Source organism: Dermochelys coriacea, chromosome 2, assembly GCF_009764565.3.
Source record: "Dermochelys coriacea isolate rDerCor1 chromosome 2, rDerCor1.pri.v4, whole genome shotgun sequence".
In the NCBI taxonomy this organism is placed as follows: Eukaryota; Metazoa; Chordata; order Testudines; family Dermochelyidae; genus Dermochelys; species Dermochelys coriacea.
In genome coordinates, this window is record NC_050069.1 from 71,764,911 (window position 1) to 71,782,830 (window position 17,920).

At 40.3% G+C, this 17,920-nt stretch overlaps 1 protein-coding gene across 11 annotated transcripts in view; it reads left to right on the top strand.

Moving 5' to 3' along the window:
• RB1CC1 (RB1 inducible coiled-coil 1) overlaps window positions 1–17,920 on the top strand; it is a 161,899-nt gene that overhangs the window by 50,402 nt on the left and 93,577 nt on the right. For 9 of the 11 annotated variants that reach the window (XR_006278842.1, XR_005290855.2, XM_043507869.1 and 6 more), the window contains 2 exons: window positions 14,614–14,816; window positions 15,153–15,588. The exons of the other annotated variants lie outside the window; for them this stretch is intronic. Coding sequence is in view for 7 of the 9 variants with exons in the window: in XM_043507869.1 (XP_043363804.1) it covers window positions 14,614–14,816; window positions 15,153–15,588 (639 nt within the window). In the remaining 2 variants the exon portion in view is untranslated. The remainder of the gene's footprint in view (window positions 1–14,613; window positions 14,817–15,152; window positions 15,589–17,920) is intronic. 11 annotated transcript variants of the gene reach the window in all.

The following is a 17,920-nucleotide window of genomic DNA, read 5'->3' on the forward strand; positions in this document are numbered from 1 at the left end:
AATAGAGGTTCTGTTAAATCATCCAGCACTAGGTTGTGTTTCTGAAGAGCCTCTCTGAATTTCTGGAGGAATTAAGTGAAATTAAGTGATGTTGCCTTCAATAATTGCTCAGCATGCAGGACATTAACCTGGGTTTGTCCATCCTCCTCTGCTAGGATTAGCAGACATATGTTTGTACATGGTGTTCTTTTAAGTACAGTGAGAGGTTATCCTGTGGGATGTTGGCAATTTAAGAAATACTGGCATAGTCTGAGTTTAATGTGCTTAGCTCTGCACCATAAACTGAAACTTTCAAATGGCCTGGTATAATTTAGCTTTACAGACTTATTTTTGCTTCCAAAGAGGGCACGACAACTACTTTTTTCCAGACACACAAATCACAACATAGTGGACCTTTCTAAATCTTGGCTGAATGGATCTTCTCTGTTCTGTCTTTACTGAATCCTTTAATCGCCACTGCAGTGTAAAATATCAGATAGGAAAAAGTAAAGATACTCTAATAGCACCCCTTTGGCCTCATAAGTTGTAGTGCAAGGTTCTTATTATGACCTCTTGCTTCTTCCTCTTAGATATCAGCCCCCAGAAATGGAAAATTGCTTACCCTGCTATTCAGTTTTTGTTAAAATACTAGACTTCAGGATTCTCACTTCTGGTTCTGAATTTCCTAGTATATGAGAGAGGAATATTCCAAGCTCTTTAGCTCTTTAAGGTTTTGTAGTCCAAAAGAGTGGCAGAAGTAGTGGAAGTGTGAGCCACTTCTGCTATGGTATGTCTTAACTGCCATTATTGGAACCTCCCAGTCAGTTCCTGTCTTTATCAGGGTGCAAAGGCTCCACAGTATCCAATCTTAAAATTAAAAAAATAAGGGAAAAATGCTTCAAATTGGAACAAAGGAACATGAAAAGTGGAAGATAAAACACCACATTGAAAGAATCCTTTCCAACCTCTGAAGGTGGGTGGCTAAGAAAGAATGCAAAAAAAGTTGCTCTGTCATGGATTGAACTCTGATATGCTTTCTAGCTTCAAGCCAGTCTGGTCATAGAAATGTAAAATATGATCAGCAGAATAGACGCTATCTTTCTATTGACATCATTACTTAATGAATTGGTGTCAAATTAAATAAAAAGTTGAAGGGACCGTATTTTTAGTGTTATTTAAGTTAAACCCCAAAGACTTTTGAACATTGAGTGTAAAGAGAAGAGCTTGGAAGGAATGGAACACAGAAGTAGGGGGAAAATATTCAGAGGCAATAGTTTCATTTGAGGTGGTATTACGTCATACCATCTTGGATAGGAATTTGAAGAGCTGTGGCATCACCGTATCCTTGTATAACTTGGTATAAAATGGATTGTTTACTAGAGCTTGAAGTTAACTAAATGTAAGCTGCACTCACTACATCTAGGAAAACAACCTTCCATGTAAGCAATTTGATCTCAGAGTTACCAAGTTGCTCATAATGAATTTTCATAGCCTGTGATAGGATCACGCTTATGACCCATGACATGCAGGGATTTTATTGGAGATTTTTTAAATTATCAAGTCCCACATGAACCTGACAAAAAGAGCTGCAGTGATCCTGGTCTGCCTTTAGATAGCGTGATCTAGGCTAAAGCGAACCCAGTTGGAGTTGGCCTTCAAGTTACAGCCAAAAGGTGAAGAAAGTAGTAAATGTTTTTTGTACTGGAGTTCAGGTGGACCTGATTGCATTACAGTCATACCTTTCCCACTTAATCATACATTCTTCTGGTATATGGTTTGCAAACGGTGAAGAGGTCTTGCATCACCTTGCTTGGAAACATCATTTCTACAGAGCTTTACTCTGCAAGTAGCCGGCCTGTTAAGAAAGTTCCTAGGTTGAGATGTTGCAAGTGGTCATTTTGGGCTAGACTCCCAGACAGATGGCATCAATGTTAGCCAACTGCAGTAGAAGAACTAAGAACAAATGTTAGCCGGGACATTCAAATTGCCTAGACATCAGAATATCAGACTATCTCCTTGGTTTCACCATGATCTTTTGCTACCAGAAGTACTAGTAGAAATGGATTCCAGGATTCTTTCTCCGTAGGAGAAGGAAGAAGTGGCTTTTCTGAGCATGGTCTCTCCTAAGTGCCTTATTCAGCAATGGTCACAAGAAGACAGCCTGACGTTCTCTACGGGAAGAAAATCTGAACTACCGTTATCTGACCTCTTGACCACTTTTAGAAATAAACTACAGGTAAATTTAGTCTGTGTGCAGACATCTTGTTTTCCTGCTATATTTGTGATGACCAAAAATGTCTAATCTTCTCTTATTTGTTTGTGTTTTTTCTGTATTTGGAGAAACTGATCTGACAAATGTCACGTCTTTTCAAATCAGCTGAAAATATTTACATTGTAACACTAACATCTTCGTGGAAGAAAGGGATTAAATAATGTTGGTTTTGTAACTTGCATTTTTTCTTGCACACTTAGTACATAAAATTAAGGGTTCAGCCTGAGTGTTGTAAAGAACCCTAAAGTATAGGGTTGGTTCTGAGGTGCAAAAGTAACATCCGTAATCCATGGCAGCCACTTGTAATTTACCACTGATATGAAAGCTGGATTTCCAAGTGGAGCTTTTTCTTCTGCATTACCTCTATATGTGGCATTAGTGAGTCCACTACTGGGTTACGGTGTCCAGTTTTGGTGATCTCACTTCAAAAAGGATGCTGACAATGTAGAAATGATTCAGAAAAGAACTACAAGAATGATTTGATATTTAGAAAATATGCCTTAGAGAGAGTGACTAAAGAAGCCCCATCTATTTAGTTTATCTAAGAGAAGGTTAAGAGCTAATTTGATCATGGTTTACAAGTATATATGTGGGGAAGAGATCTGATAGTAGATGATTTTTTAACATTGCTGAAAAAGGAATAAGAAGATCCAATCTTTGGAAGTTAAAGCAAGACAAATTTAGATTAGAAAGAAGGAACACTTTTAACAGTTTGCTTAACCACTGGAACAATTTACCTGGGAATGTGTTGGCTTCTCAATCACTTTGTCATTTAAGTCAAAGCTGGATATCTTTGTAAAAGATATTCTGTAGCTCAAACAGAAGTTAGGGGCTTCATGGAGAAATTATTGGATGCTGCTCTTTTGTCTGCATTACGCAGGAGGTCAGATTAGATGATCATATTCCCTTCTGTCTTTAAAATCTGTTCATTTTTCCTCTGTAGCAAGGAAGGGGCTCAAGGCAATGCAGCATGACTGTCAATTGCTTTTTCTTTGTAAAGAAACCTCCCATGTTACCTAAGGAAGTACTCTCTGGTACAGGGTAAGTAATCAAAATTCTTCTGTGCCTCCTGGTTTCACTGGGAGCCCTACACCCTGCACATGTCTAGCTTCAAGGCAAAAGTTCTTACTATCTTCTTGGTGTCAAAGACCACCCATAATGCTGACCAGGGCTGTGCATTTATGCACTAGGGCTTTGCTGTTACTGTAGAGAGAGGACTTGATTAGGGGAGAGAGGTTATTTCACAGCTCTTTTGGCCATGAAGTCCTGTGCTCAACCTTGGTCCTAAATGGTTTGAAATGGCATAAGGTGTTTCTTGATCATCTGGACTTTTTGATTCCTCAGTTACCAGAGGGAGAGTGCTTTTCTAACTATCCTGGCTTTAGGAAAAGCAACAGAACCTCCTGTGTGATGGCTGAAAGTGACTGTGGAGACATGATTTTTCTGAGATCTGGAGGGAGAATTATGGGGGGGATATTGGAGCAAATATGTATGGTCTCCATCTTCACGTTTGACTTTGAATAATTTTTGAGCCTTTTTATGTCTAAAATTGCTGTGAATAGAATATTTCAGTATCAAATAGGGTATTCTAAGCTCCCTTCCCTTCTCTTTCTTTGGGACTGGTTTTGCCCCAATTTGTAGAAGATTCTTAGTGTACTAAAATGAACACTATAAAAAACCCTCAAGGTAAATATTAAATTTCTTTTACTGGGGAACACTTGTGTGTGTTGGATGAGATGGCAGAATTGATTGCAAGGTGGCATATAAAAGTAAAAGGAGTTTAATGGGGTGGGGGTGGAAAGAAGACAATTTTAAGGCCCAGAAAAGGCACAAGGCAGATATGGGAAAGGTAAGTTTTAAGGCAGATTAAGAGATCTGAGGGAAAACTATATCTGCAGACAAATGAATAGGACAGAGGATCACCTGAATTCTTGGAGGAAGAAAAAAAAACCTCACTGAGTTCTAAGAAGGGAGAAACCATTTAGTATCCTAGTTACTGATTGGATTGCCTCTAGGTCTGCTTAGTCTCTAAGGTGCCACAAGTACTCCTTTTCTTTTTACGGATACAGACTAACATGGCTGCTACTCTGAAACTTGTCATAGAAGGAATAGTGGACTTGGTAATGAGAGAGGAAGTGATAAGTGTATAAAGGTTACATCACATTTCCTAGTCAGGCATAAGCTATCCTGTTCTTTCTTTGCCAGCACACTAAGCATTTCCTATTCCTTATTTTACTAAGACCTGTCAAGAACAAGTACAGGTACAGAGAAGGGCTACTAGGATGATCCGAGGAATGGAAAACTTGTCTTATGAAAGGAGACTCAAGGAGCTTGGCTTGTTTAGCCTAACTAAAAGAAGGTTGAGGGGAGATATGATTGCTCTCTATAAATATATCAGAGGGATAAATACCAGAGAGGGAGAGGAATTATTTAAGCTCAGTACCAATGTGGATACAAGAACAAATGGGTATAAACTGGCCACGAGGAAGTTTAGACTTGAAATTAGATGAAGGTTTCTAACCATCAGAGGAGTGAAGTTTTGGAATAGCCTTCCAAGGGAAGCAGTGGGGGCAAAAGATCGATTTGGCTTTAAGATTAAACTTGATAAGTTATGGAGGAGATGGTATGATGGGATAATGTGATTTTGTTAATTAATTGATCTTTAAATATTCATGGTAAATAGGCCTAATCCCCTGAGATGGGATATTAGATGGGTGGGATCTGAGTTACCTGATTTTCTGTAGTATCTGGCTGGTGAATTTTGCCCATATGCTCAGGGTTTAGCTGATCGCCATATTTGGGGTCGGGAAGGAATTTCCTCCAGGGCAGATTGGAAGAGTCCCTGGAGGTTTTTCGCCTTCCTCTGTAGCATGGGTCACTTGAGGGAGGCTTCTCTGCTCCTTGAAGTCTTAAAACCATGATTTGAGGACTTCAATAGCTCAGACATAGGTGAGGTTTTTCGTAGGAGTGGGTGGGTGAGATTCTGTGTCTTGCATTGTGCAGGAGGTTGACTAGATGATCAGAATGGTCCCTTTTGACCTTAGTATCTATGAATAAGAATAATTTTTACATGAATCCACTATTTTAATTTTTTCCCCCTAATTTGAGATCCATTGTGTAGTGGGACTGTTTATGGATCTTTTCTCTTTGTTTTCCCACACCTATACTTGTGTCAAGAATCTCAACTTTTGTAAATCGCGTATGGAGTGTGGGGTACCTCTAAAGAGTTTTTTGAATGTACTTGCATCATCTTGAGCCTGAAATAGTTGTCAACAGAGATGTAGATGTGAGATGGTGGGGCAAGATTATTCATTGACCACCTTGCATTCATCTCGCTATACAGACATCTAAACCATGGTTCCTGCTCTGAATGTCTTACAATTTCTAAGACATAGTATATAGATAAAAAAGAGGAGGGGATTGGTATAGGACTCTGAAGACATCATGTAAATTGAGTTGTATCAGTTAGGTAGATTTCTGGATGTTGTGATGTTAAATTCTGATTTTTCTTTACTTATCTGTTCTGTTTTTTGCATACTAAATTTCTTTATCTCTATTTTAATGTTTAGTATGGAAGGGCTTGTAAGAAAGAATTGAGGAGAAGATGAGGACAGTAATTTTGAATAGTAGAGGAAAGATGGGGGAAAGAAGCACAGTTGGATGGTGAGTCAGGTGCAAAGAGACACAGTCAATAGGAAAGTTCAGTTCTTGGAGCAAAATATACTGAGTAGGTGAGGTAGAGTTCTGCATCAATTAATTTTCTATTTACAGAGCCTTTTGGATGGTAATCCACTACCAGGAAATGAAGGATTTCATGGAGGGGAAGGACTGTAATGCTTCCAGTGCATGGGCTCTGGCGAAGGTTAAAGCCAGCTGGGGAACAAAACGTCAGAACTCAGGGCATAGCTCCAACACATGACATAAAGAGATATTAGCTCCAGTAGATAACCCCTTTTTGAAGTCCAACAGTGCTAAAATAGAAAAGGAGTACTTGTGGCACCTTAGAGACTAAAAAATTTATTAGAGCATAAGCTTTCGTGAGCTACAGCTCACTTCATCGGATGCATTTGGTGGAAAAAGCAGAGGAGAGATTTATACACACACACACACACACACACACACACACACACACACACACACACACACACACACACACACACACACACACAGAGAGAGAGAGAGAGAGAGAGAACATGAAACAATGGGTTTATCATACACACTGTAAGGAGAGTGATCACTTAAGATAAGCCATCACCAGCAGCAGGGGGGGGAAAGGAGGAAAACCTTTCATGGTGACAAGCAAGGTAGGCTATTTCCAGCAGTTAACAAGAATATCAGAGGAACAGTGGGGGGTGGGGTGGGAGGGAGAAATACCATGGGAAAATAGTTTTACTTTGTGTAATGACTCATCCATTCCCAGTCTCTCTTCAAGCCTAAGTTAATTGTATCCAGTTTGCAAATTAATTCCAATTCAGCAGTCTCTCGTTGGAGTCTGTTTTTGAAGCTTTTTTGTTGAAGTATAGCCACTTTTAGGTCTGTGATCGAGTGACCAGAGAGATTGAAGTGTTCTCCAACTGGTTTTTGAATGTTATAATTCTTGACGTCTGATTTGTGTCCATTCATTCTTTTACGTAGAGAGTGTCCAGTTTGGCCAACGTACATGGCAGAGGGGCATTGCTGGCACATGATGGCATATATCACATTGGTAGATGCGCAGGTGAACGAGCCTCTGATAGTGTGGCTGATGTGATTAGGCCCTATGATGGTATCCCCTGAATAGATATGTGGACAGAGTTGGCAACGGGCTTTGTTGCAAGGATAGGTTCCTGGGTTAGTGGTTCTGTTGTGTGGTGTGTGGTTGCTGGTGAGTATTTGCTTCAGATTGGGGGGCTGTCTGTAAGCAAGGACTGGTCTGTCTCCCAAGATCTGTGAGAGTGATGGGTCGTCCTTCAGGATAGGTTGTAGATCCTTGATGATGCGTTGGAGAGGTTTTAGTTGGGGGCTGAAGGTGATGGCTAGTGGCGTTCTGTTGTTTTCTTTGTTGGGCCTGTCCTTTAGTAGGTGACTTCTGGGTACTCTTCTGGCTCTGTCAATCTGTCAATTTTCTTTTTGCGAATACAGACTAACACGGCTGCTACTCTGAAACCTGTCATTATGCAAGGCACTGAATTTAGCCGTATAGAGTGGAAATCTGTCAACTTCATGAAAAAACTCACACAGATACAGACAGACATCATCTTCCTCTCCAAATGCAAACAGATGGACATCATACCGAAAGGACTGAAGGTAAAAAATCCATTACAATCTACATACCACACAGACTATGCTGACAGCTTGTGCCACACACTCTCAAAGAAACTGCGGAACCACCTGATCAACATCCTCTACAGCAAACAGGGAAAGATTATGAGAGTATCCAGTTTTGAGAGCTCATTCTTAAAGAACCAACCTTCCACACAAACTTCCTCGTGGCTGGACTTTACAAAAACTAGACAAGCCATTTACAAAACACACTTTGCTTCTCTACAAAAGAAAAAGGACACTAAGCTATCTAAACTACTATATGCCACAAGGGGCCACAACAATGGTTCCCGTAACCCACCCAGCAATATTGTTAATCTATCCAACTATACTCTTAGCCCAGCAGAAGGATCTGTCCTATCTCGGGGCCTCTCCTTTTGCCCCTCCACCCCCACGAACATGATACAGTTCTGTGGTGACCTAGAATCCTATTTTCGACGTCTCAGACTCAAGGAATATTTCCAACACACCTCTGACCAACATATTAACCCACAGAGACCTTCCTGCCAACACTACAAAAAGAAGGATTCTGGGTTGACTCCTCCTGAAGGTCGAAACAGCAGCCTGGATTTCTACATAGACTGCTTCCGCCGACGTGCACGAGCTGAAATTGTGGAAAAGCAGCATCGCTTACCCCATAATCTCAGCCATGCAGAACACAGTGCCATCCACAGCCTCAGAAACAACTCTGACATCATAATCAAAAAGGCTGACAAAGGAGGTGCTGTCGTCATCATGAATAGGTCGGAGTATGAACAAGAGGCTACTAGGCAGCTCTCCAATACCACTTTCTACAAGCCATTACCCTCTGATCCCACTGAGAGTTACCAAAAGAAACTACAGCATTTGCTCAAGAAACTCCCTGAAAAAGCACAAGAACAAATCCGCACAGACACACCCCTGGAGCCCCGACCTGGGGCATTCTATCTGCTACCCAAGATCCATAAACCTGGAAATCCTGGACGCCCCATCATCTCAGGCATTGGCACCCTGACAGCAGGATTGTCTGGCTATGTAGACTCCCTCCTCAGGCCCTTCGTTACCAGCACTCCCAGCTATCTTCGAGACACCACTGACTTCCTGAGGAAACTACAGTCCATTGGTGATCTTCCTAAAAACACCATCCTAGCCACTATGGATGTAGAAGCCCTCTACACCAACATTCCACACAAAGATGGACTACAAGCCGTCAGGAACAGTATCCCCGATACTGTCACGGCTAACCTGGTGGCTGAACTTTGTGACTTTGTCCTGACCCATAACTATTTCACATTTGGTGACAATGTATACCTTCAAATCAGCGGCACTTCAATGGGTACCCGCATGGCCCCACAGTATGCCAACATTTTTATGGCTGACTTAGAACAACGCTTCCTCAGCTCTCGTCCCCTAATGCCCCTACTCTATTTGCGCTACATTGATGACATCTTCATCATCTGGACCCATGGAAAAGAAGCTCTTGAGGAATTCCACCATGATTTCAACAATTTCCATCCCACCATCAACCTCAGCCTGGACCAGTCCACACAAGAGATCCACTTCCTGGACACTACGGTGCTAATAAGCGATGGTCACATAACCACCACCCTATATCGGAAACCTACTGACCGCTATTCCTACCTACATGCCTCTAGCTTTCATCCAGATCATACCACTCGATCCATTGTCTACAGCCAAGCGCTACGATATAACCGCATTTGCTCCAACCCCTCAGACAGAGACAAACACCTACAAGATCTCTATCAAGCATTCTTACAACTACAATACCCACCTGCTGAAGTGAAGAAACAGATTGACAGAGCCAGAAGAGTACCCAGACGTCACCTACTACAGGACAGGCCCAACAAAGAAAACAACAGAACGCCACTAGCCATCACCTTTAGCCCCCAACTAAAACCTCTCCAACGCATCATCAAGGATCTACAACCTATCCTGAAGGACGACCCATCACTCTCACAGATCTTGGGAGACAGACCAGTCCTTGCTTACAGACAGCCCCCCAATCTGAAGCAAATACTCACCAGCAACCACACACCACACAACAGAACCACTAACCCAGGAACCTATCCTTGCAACAAAGCCCATTGCCAACTCTGTCCACATATCTATTCAGGGGATACCATCATAGGGCCTAATCACATCAGCCACACTATCAGAGGCTCGTTCACCTGCGCATCTACCAATGTGATATATGCCATCATGTGCCAGCAATGCCCCTCTGCCATGTACGTTGGCCAAACTGGACACTCTCTACGTAAAAGAATGAATGGACACAAATCAGACGTCAAGAATTATAACATTCAAAAACCAGTTGGAGAACACTTCAATCTCTCTGGTCACTCGATCACAGACCTAAAAGTGGCTATACTTCAACAAAAAAGCTTCAAAAACAGACTCCAACGAGAGACTGCTGAATTGGAATTAATTTGCAAACTGGATACAATTAACTTAGGCTTGAAGAGAGACTGGGAATGGATGAGTCATTACACAAAGTAAAACTATTTCCCCATGGTATTTCTCCCTCCCACCCCACCCCCCACTGTTCCTCTGATATTCTTGTTAACTACTGGAAATAGCCTACCTTGCTTGTCACCATGAAAGGTTTTCCTCCTTTCCCCCCCCTGCTGCTGGTGATGGCTTATCTTAAGTGATCACTCTCCTTACAGTGTGTATGATAAACCCATTGTTTCATGTTCTGTGTGTGTGTGTGTGTGTGTGTGTGTGTGTATAAATCTCTCCTCTGCTTTTTCCACCAAATGCATCCGATGAAGTGAGCTGTAGCTCACGAAAGCTTTTGGCACTGAGTTACAGAAGTCTTTCCTTTGCCAGACAAGATGGCATTTGGTTACACTTTCTTGCATCAGGAGAGGCATTTCCAGTAGGATAAGGAGGTTTTAGTACCGTTATACAAGGCACTGGTGAGACCTCACCTATAATACTGTGTGCAGTTCTGGTCTCCCATGTTTTAAAAAGGATGAATTCAAGCTGGAGCAGGTGCAGAGAAGGGCTACTAGGATGATCCGAGGAATGGAAAAATTGTCTTATGAAAGGAGACTTAAGGAGCTTGGCTTGTTTAGCCTAACTAAAAGAAGGTTGAGGGGAGATATGATTGCTCTCTATAAATATATCAGAGGGATAAATACAGGAGAGGGAGAGGAATTATTTCAGCTCAGCACCAATGTGGACACAAGAACAAATGGGTATAAACTGGCCACCAGGAAGTTTAGACTTGAAATCAGACGAAGGTTTTTAACCATCAGAGGAGTGAAGTTTTGGAATAGCCTTCCAAGGGAAGCAGTGGGGGCAAAAGATCTATCTGGTTTTAAGATTCTACTTGATAAATTTATGGAGGAGATGGTATGATGGGATAATGTGATTTTGGTAAGTAATTGATCTTTAAATATTCAGGGTAAATAGGTCAAATCCCTGAGATGGGATATTGGATGGATGGGATCTGAGTTACCCAGGAAAGAATTTTCTGCAGTATCTGGCTGGTGAATCTTGCCCATATGCTCAGGGTTTAGCTGATCGCCATATTTGGGGTCGGGAAGGAATTTTCCTCCAGGGCAGATTGGAGAGGTCCTGGAGGTTTTTCGCCTTCCTCTGTAGCATGGGGCATGGTTGACTTGAGGGAGGCTTCTCTGCTTCTTGAAGTCTTTAAACCATGATTTAAGGACTTCAATAGCTCAGACATGGGTGAGATTTTCCATAGGAGTGGGTGGGTGAGATTCTGTGGCCTGCACTGTGCAGGAGGTCGGACTAGATGGTCAGAATGGTCCCTTCTGACCTTAGTATCTATGAATCTATGAATCTATAAAGGTTTTCCTCCTTTCCCACCCTGCTGCTGGTGATGGCTTATCTTAAGTGATCACTCTCCTTACAGTGTGTATGATAAACCCATTGTTTCATGTTCTCTGTGTGTGTGTATATAAATCTCTCCTCTGTTTTTTCCTCCAAATGCATCCGATGAAGTGAGCTGTAGCTCACGAAAGCTTATGCTCTAATAAATTTGTTAGTCTCTAAGGTGCCACAAGTACTCCTTTTCTTTTTGCGAATACAGACTAACACGGCTGCTACTCTGAAACCAGTGCTAAAATAGTCTTTGATCTCTCATGGGGCAAAAGAACTATCCACTACTGTTATAAACAGAGGAATACCTGGAGTACTGGAATGTGGGAGGCATCCAGTCTTTTTTCCTGAATAGAGAGAAGTCTTATTGCTCAGATGGTGATCAAGCTGATGGGGGAAACCCAATCACTTGGCAAATAGTCTAACCGATTTTAGACTTCTCAGCATGTACCTTCAGTGTACCATGCCATGGTGTTCAACTGAAGGAATTGCTCTATAAATCTGTTTGTGGATGTCAAATTTTCATTTTGCATGTGTTTTGTTTAGGCACACTTGCAATCTTGTGGATCTTTGTACATGCTCTCACTTTTCTTTATTAAACATCTTTATGGTATTCTTTTTGTGGCGAAAAGAGGAATAGAACTGAGTGGTGTCAGAAAGGAAACACTTGCTTACCCTACAGTGAGCACAGTGGGGCACTTTGCTATCTTGGTAGCTTGTTTTTAGTCTTGTTACATTCTTTCATATATACATACTCCTTGGGGCTTTCTGCGCCAAAAAATTCAAAATTCTGCAAATGTAATTTATCAGAATAACACTACATAATCATTCCAGTTTCAATTATTTTGGTAATGTATTTCAAAATACCTGTCAGCAAGTATGTCTGTAACAATACAGACACACACACACATATTCTCCCAGGAGTAGAGAGAGAGAGAAATCCCTATGACAACCCAGTTCCTGTTTATCTGCCCCCTACCCCGCTCCCTCAGAGCCCAGCCAGGGGGGCAGACACCCACAGTCCCTCCCCCCCACAGAGCCCACCTGTGGAGCCCCTCCCAGCCATTACACCTGCACTCTATCCCCCACAGAGCCCAGCTGCTGCTTCCCCCTTCCCCAGACACCTATTCCCCTCCCCCCAGAGCCTAGGGATCCAGAGGGAGAAATATACTGATGCTTGGTCCCAGGCTTGCATGGAGTTTCCTGCACCCTCTCCTTCCTCCAGGCCATGTTGGAAACTTCAGCTGCCAGGAACCCTCCAGCTCCTTCTCCTTTCCCCCAGCAGGGTCTTGTATGTGCAAACTGGACTCTGCAGAGTGGCACCTAGTGGTGCCTAGCAGCACTGAATCTCATTTTTGTGGGGGAAAGGAAATTCTGCGTGCACAATGTCAATTTCTGCAAAATTCAGAATTGTGCAGTGGCACAGAATTCCCCTAAGAGTAATGTACAGCAGTGGTTCCCAAAGCCGGTCCACCGCTTGTTCAGGGAAACCCCCTGGCAAGCCGAACTGGCTTGTTTACCTGCTGCGTCCGCAGGTTCGGCCGATCGCGGCTCCCACTGGCTGCAGATTGCTGCTCTGGCCAATGGAGGCTGTGGGAAGGGCGGCCAGCACGTCCCTTGGTTCGCGCTGCTTCCTGCAGCCCCCATTGGCTTGGAGCGGCAAACCGCGGCCAGTGGAAGCTGCGATTGTCCGAAGCCGCGGATGCGGCAGGTAAACAAACCGGTCCAGCCTGCCAGGGCTAAGTAATTTAAAATTTGGGAGCTAAACAATGGTAGATTATCTTTCTAGAAGAAATTGCCTAAAATTTTGGCCCAGAATTTAATGTACTACATCATCACACACTCAGTATCAAATGTATTCTGCAGAATGCTTATGTGTTTGCGTTTTAATATTGATCTCACCATATTTGAATAACTTAAAAAAGGAAAATCAATCTTATTCTAGCTTCCACACACAAAGCTGTACATGTGTACAGTTGATCATGGATGATGTGCAGTCACAGCTTAGTTAAGTGTGGAATCTACAATAAGTATCACTGTTTTCTTTCCTTTCTTTTTTCATAGGTAGAGAGATTGATATTAAAACCAAACACATAAGTATAATCAGGAGGACATTTCTTAACAGAATATGCAACTTCAAAGGTATGTAAAGATTGGGGTGTAAACCAAAAGACTTCCCTTTAGTTATCTTTCCTTCTTTAATATAATTGTCTTCCTAAATTTAAATAACATTTTCTTTCTAAACTGTTAGCTGTAAATTAGTACATTTCCTGTTTATGTCATTACAATAGGAAAATTTGCAGTTTTGAAACTTGAAAAGCAAAACAAAACTAGTTGTAAAGGGGCAATAATTCAGTACATTGTTAATAGGATGCAGAGCTTTTAATGTCTGATTCATCTGTACCTTGGGTTGATGATAACAGAACTCTTGATGGCTGTTAAATGACATGTGAAATAAATTCGTGATGGTCACCAGTTGCATTGTGGGCACTTTTCATTGCTACTCACATTGCACCTGGTTTGTTAAGAATTAATTTAAATCTTCCTTTGATTAATTTCCTCGCCTCCTACACTTCTCCCAACCTGCCCTCCTACCATCTTCTTGCTGTGCTGTTTTCCAAGCTACCTCTTTACATTTAGATCCTCCTACCCTTTGTTATGAGCCAAATGACCACTTCTTCGTCAAAATGTTTTTCGTTCTTAGTTTGCCTCGTTTGTAAACCCCATATTCCAAAAAATATATATCATAATACATATGTGCATAAAAAGTGATAATATACACTGCTTTGATATTTGATCTGATTTCTTGTTGGAACAATATTGGATAATTTGTAGGTTTCTGGGGCCAGGACTGTCTTGCTTTCTTTTGGATTAATATGACATTCAGTAAACAGTCTGAGTAAACTGAGTTTCTGTCATTTAATACAATTTTTGTTAAAAAATAAAAAAAGGTAAAGGAAGTTTGTATTACTTTCAGTAAATGTTTTTAGGGAGGGCCAAACAACTGTTCATATTTAAACACTTCCTTTTAGACTTTCATTGTTTAATTTTCTGTTAGGTGTCGCATTCAATAATTTTTCTGAAGTATGATAAACATTTGAGTACTGCATTGAATGCATTACTGCATTGAGTACAGGTTTAGATTGATAAGTTAATTCTGTGAATTTACTTTTTTTTCTTTCTTTTTTTTTTTTTTTTTTTTTTTGGCATAGGAAATGTATGAGGTTGCAAAGAAGCTTTGTTCCTTTTGTGAAGGTCTGGTCCATGATGAACATCTTCAGCACCAAGGCTGGGCTGCCATAATGGCCAATTTGGAAGATTGCACATATTCTTATCAAAAGCTGCTTTTCAAGTTTGAAAATGCATATTCAAACTATCTGCAGTCCATAGATGATATTAAGCTGAAACTCACACAGTAGGTTTGCTGTTAGACTCTTCAATAAGAAAGTGCCCTACACAATCACTGCATTTAAAAATAAGTTTTATAATTTTATATTTCCACAATTAATTCTTAGTAAACCAGTAGAAGTTCTGAACTCTGTAAATTTGTACTACTTTTGTTGTATTTTGTATCATACAGTAGGTAACTTAATACGTTAGAACATTCACTCCTTATAGTTTTCTTAAAAGCTTACTCCTGGGGGAATTCTGCACCAAAAATTTTAAAATTCTGCAAAAAAAATTTGCCTACCTTAAACTTTTTGTAAGATTAGTTTCTTGATATATGTTTTGTCTGTCCTTTATTTTAAAGCTTGGGGACAGCTGTTTCTATAATGTCCAAGATCCCACTGCTGGAGTGCCTAACCAGACATAGTTACAGAGAGTGTTTAGGAAGATTGGATTCTTCTGTTGGGCATGGAAGGGCAGAAAGTGAAGAAACTGAAGACGAGAAGTCTGCTGAACTGGTGCTTTCTTCTGACATACCTAGAGTGCACAATAAATCACTTTTAGCCTCATTTTGCAAGTCTGTGGAGCATTCAGCCCTGGACAGCACAGATCCTGGAAATGTTAAAGAAAATAGGGAATCCAGTCAAAACACTACTATTGAGGAGAGTAAAACTTCAGAGGAGCTTAACGAGAGTGATCTGCCCTCCTTCAATGTGTCTCTGTTGGACTGGATAAATGTTCAAGATAGACCTAATGATGTGGAATCATTAGTCAGAAAATGTTTTGATTCTATGAGCAGAGTAAGTTCACTCTTAAAAAAGATGTCTTAATGAAATAATAGGAATTTCTCATTAATCTTTCTGTTTGGTTACCAGATGCTGGTGTTATTGAAGTAAATGTTGATCTGACTTTAATTGTTTTAACTTTGTTTCTCCTGCAGCTTTCTGCATTTAAACAAAGGAGAAAATGGAGAAGAAAAAATTAGAAGGCTGCTTAGTTTGAAAATTTGAATATCTTTAGATTTGTTATAATTTCATGAGAATAGTTGTCCAAAACATTTTATTTAAAAAAAAAAAGTAGCATTTATTTTTGTGGCTAACATGGTAACACATTTTTTGTTTTCTTCGCTAACTTTGTGATGTTGCTTACCCAACAAAATATACCCAAACTTGTGTGAAATCAAGGATGTTCGTGGTCCCAAAGATGTATAACATACTTTCTGTTAAAAAAAGATTAAATCCTCTATCATGTTAAAAACACAGGAAAAAAAATTGAGCCCATTAAATGGGTTTTGATATTTTGTACCAGCAGATGGATATTCACATGTTCTCAGAGTAGCTTATATCTAGCTGGGTGTTCCATTTCTGTCTCCAGTAGAGAAGCATAATGCTCTGAGTAGTTTTTAGATGGTTGTTTGATAGTGACTTATCTTTTTCTTGGTTTTTACTAGTGAGCTTTGTAGCCTATTAAAAACCTCTTCCTCATGAATCCTTTCTCATTTCTCACTTACTAGTGGTAATATGCAATTCTTAGTTTAAAACAGATTTTTTTAAATTTTATATTTTATTTTGGGATCTTAGTTTTGTGTTCATTATAGTTGTGCAACTCCAGTAAAATGCTCCCCGTGAACCAACATAACAAAAGTGTCTGGTGTCATGAGGAGGAACGAGGGGCACTCTGTGAGTAGGTGTTCCATGTATTAGTTTGTGCACTTGATATTTGAGTCAGCTTCAAGGAGTACAGGCTAAAGATTCTTTAAATAGAAGTTTATGTCCCAGCTGCCTACAACTAGTTTCATATCATCTGGTTTGGTCACTACAAAGGAACCAGCTTTCTCCCGACCTGTAATTGCAGAGACCAACCCTACTGCTAAATTATCCAGTTTCCCCTTGACAGCAGCAATGCAGTTATGCAAATGATGGTATATAAGTGAAGATTTGACATATTTTAGATTTAATTAGGATTCCTAAATTTTTTTTGCAAAGAACTTAAGTTGTTGCCCCCCTCCCCATTTGTTTGTTTGGCTTTTTTAGAAAATCTGGTACCTTTTTAGATTGATTCTAAGGCTTCTGTGAAATCAGAACTAATCTGGAACTGAAAAAAAGATATCTAATAGGGCTGTCAATTAATCACAGTTAACTCATGCGATTAACTAAAAAAAGTAATCTTGATTAAAAACATTAATCGTGATTAATCGTAGTTTTAATCGCACTGTTAAACAATAGAATACCAATTCAAATTTACTAAATATTTTGGATGTTTTTCTACATTTTCATATATATTGTATTCTGTGTTGTAGTTGAAATAAGTTTATATTTTTATTACAAATATTTGCATGGTAAAAATGATAAACAAAAGAAATAGTATTTTTCAATTCACCTCATACAAGTACTGTAGTGCAATCTCTTTGTTGTGAAAGGGCAACTTACAAATGTAGAAATGTAGAACTGCACTCAAAAACAAAACAATGTAAAACTTTAGAGCCTTCAAATTCACTCAGTCCTACTTGTTCAGCCAATCACTAAGACAGACAAGTGTGTTTACATTTACAGGAGATAATGCTGCCCTCTTCTTATTTACAATGTCACCAGAAAGTGAGAACAGACATATGCATGGCACTTTCGTAGCCGGCATTGCAAGGTATTTATGTGCCAGATATGCTAAACATTTGTATGCCCCTTCATGCTTTGGCCACAATTCCAGAGGACATGCTTCCCTGTTGATGACGCTTAATTTAAAAAAAAAAAAAAAAAGTGCATTAATTAAATTTGTGACTGAACTCCTTGGGGGAGAGTTGTATGTCCCCTTCTCTGTTTTACCTACATTCTGCCATATATTTCATGTTACAGTAGTCACGGATGATCATCCAGCACAAATTGTTCATTTTAAGAACATTTTCACTACAGATTTCACAAAATGCAAAGAAGTACCAGTGTGAGATAGCTACAGCACTTGACTCAAGGTTTAAGAATCTGAAGTGCCTTCCAAAATCTGAGAGGGAAGAGGTGTGGAACATGCTTTCATAAGTCTTAAAAGTGCAACACTCAGATGCGGAAACTACAGAACCTGAATCAGCAAAAAAGAAAATCAACCTTCTGCTGGTAGCATCTGACTCAGATAATGAAAGTGAAC